The sequence below is a fragment of the Oratosquilla oratoria genome, chromosome 34, assembly GCF_046742065.1.
Source record: "Oratosquilla oratoria isolate Oo_2021 chromosome 34, ASM4674206v1, whole genome shotgun sequence".
NCBI lineage: Eukaryota > Metazoa > Arthropoda > Malacostraca > Stomatopoda > Squillidae > Oratosquilla > Oratosquilla oratoria.
In genome coordinates, this window is record NC_134810.1 from 18,413,259 (window position 1) to 18,415,781 (window position 2,523).

Consider the following 2,523-nt stretch of genomic DNA (forward strand, 5'->3'; position numbering starts at 1 on the left):
ATCTCGTCGGACGGCCACCACGACCTCTGCTCCCGCCATGCCCCTTGTTTCTCACAAGCTGGCTTTAACCCCCTAGCCTGCGTTGTGTGCAAAGCGCGGGTTGAGGAGATTCGTGCTGCTCCTCCCAAAACCCGTTCCAAGCTAGCCGCCCTCGAACTCCTTCGGGAGGCATGGCGCAAGAGCTCGGAAATTGAAATCCGCTGACGACCCCCCCCCCCCTGGTGTGGGCGGATCCGGCGTTAGGCGTGGAATTGGGCCTCGTTCGCCCTCGCCATCCGTCTCCCTATGTCTCCGAGACTTCCGTTGGTGGACAACCTGGGCCTCTCGGAGTACAAGGGGACGAGTCTGATGTTGCGGAGTATGGTGTCCCCGAGCGTCCTCAGGCCTCTCGGCAGCCCCATACATCCGACCATCAAGGGTCCTTAAAACCCTTACGGCTTGCTTTGTCAAGCACCCCCACGAACTCGTCTTCCTCCCTAGTTCACTCACGTGAACCCGGCAGGAAATCTCGCTCGAAAAAGAGGTCTGCCTCACCGAGGTCCAGGACGCTCAGCTTGTCCCCACCCTCCACAGCCTCTCCCCCCCAACTCGCCCTCCCTTCCTCGCTCTCCTTTTCCTCACCGTAAATCCCACAAGGGCAGGGAGCCGGAGGACGAAACGAGGGGAGAGGGAACTCTGGCTGCCCAAGTGGCTGCCCTCCTTCCGTCCCTGATAGGCCCCGTCCTTGAATCGGCCCTATCACATTATCCGGCCTTTCAGGCCGCGCAAATCATAACGCACCCCTCTCCAGAGCAACCTCCTATTGAACCTACGGCTCTAGCCCCCCCTCCCACTCTCCCTCCTGGTCCTTCCCTCCGCCCCTCCGTGCCGGCGACAGGTATAGGACTAGAAGGCCCCTCTCAGGAGGAACCCCCCAATCAGACGTCCGTCGGGTTGGACGGGGTGGAGGACCACTACAGTTCTTCTTTACCTTATCCTCCTACCATGACGGACTCTTTTGAGTTCCGCCCCTTCTCATGGTGTGACCTTCCCCGGTCCTGGGAGTACTCGTTTGGAGAAGATCACAAGCTAGTGGCCTGGTCTCCCGACTACTCGCTACCGGAGGGCTGGAGGAGGAGAGATGACGTTATCCTAAAGTGGGCCAACGACGCGGAGGGGGCTAAGGTTCTATATAAGATTCGACCCCTCTCCGCCCCGGCCTCCACGCCCTCCAGGATTTCCACCTCTAACACTCTGGACGCATTAGGTGCTCTCCTGGAGAACCCTCGTTTAAACCCTGATGGGCATATGTTTGTCGACAGGTCGAGGGACTCACCGGCGGTAGCACTCTCCCCAAACGCCTGGTTCCCGCAGGAGAAAGGGGAGAAGGCCTTAGACATCCCTGCTCTCTTCGAGCGGGCCCAAGACCAACCCAAGACGGTTCCTCCTCGACGGCATATCCCTTCATCATTCCCCGTCGTCCTGCCACCACCCTTCGCGCCGGAGGGCCTGCGCGATTGCTTATGGCACTCGGGCAGGGACCCCGCCCTCCCCCATCAACTTAGTGAACCGGAGGCTAAGTTGCTGACGACGGAGGCCTCGACCAGACAAGACCTTGCCTCTACCATCTCGACCGTCACGGCAATCGCGATGATGAGGAACTGGCTGACGACGCTCGCCACGAGCTTTGAGGACTTCCCGCGGGAAGAATTGAGGTGAGTGGGATATTTCAATCTATACAGAGGGTCCAGACCTGTCCTGGCGAGAGACGCTCAGGTAGCGTCTTCACCCAGGACGGAGCCTCTTGACTAGCGCCCGAGGACGAGGTCGTTCGGAAACGACCTCGGCCTCGCATATGTTATACGTTCTACAATTGAGCGATGTGACTTTATTACACCCTCCGGGGATTGGGATCCTTCTCGCCCTACTAATTTGATTCGCGTGTTTTCTGTATGCAGAGACACCCTGGCGGCACTCTCTACCGTGGCAGAGGGTACAGCCAACATGGCGTCATCAGCCCTACCCCCAGCAGCGAGGGCCTTCACCGCGGCTCGTTTGGCAGCTCGTCAGTCTGCAGCGCGGTCGGCCCCGGAGATAGCTCGCCGGGGCGTGGTGAGAGCAGGTCTGTTCGACCAGGAAGCGACAGACCGCGTCTTCGCTACGGTCCCGACCGTCATCCAGATCCAACAACCCTCCCAACCCGCGCCTCGAGAGAGCAGAGACGTCAGCCGGTCCTAGCCTGGTCCTTGCATCGTGTTCTGCAGTACCTGACGTTCGAAGGGACCATCATGGAGGAGGAACACTTCCTTCAACGTGCCGTCTTTCTGCTCGCCCTGGCTACGGGTTACAGGGCGTCACAGCTGGCGGCGATCACCCGCCACCAGTCCTTCTCCAAACTGGAGGAGGACTGCTCTGCCCTAACTCTCGCTCCATCACCTACATTCCTAGCCAAGAATGAGCAGGCGGACGACATGATTGGCCCTATCAGAATACCATCCTTACTGGAGGAAGGAAACCCACACCCGCTGTGCCCGGTCCGTGCGT

At 59.8% G+C, this 2,523-nt stretch overlaps 1 protein-coding gene across 1 annotated transcript; it reads left to right on the plus strand.

Moving 5' to 3' along the window:
• Positions 1-974: 974 nt before the first annotated feature.
• LOC143018413 (uncharacterized) lies at positions 975-2,223 on the plus strand. The gene is made up of 2 exons (XM_076173769.1): positions 975-1,694; positions 1,938-2,223. Exons 1-2 carry the CDS (start codon positions 985-987, stop codon positions 2,215-2,217), a joined length of 990 nt encoding a protein of 329 aa, XP_076029884.1. The 5' UTR covers positions 975-984; the 3' UTR covers positions 2,218-2,223.
• Positions 2,224-2,523: the final 300 nt, after the last annotated feature.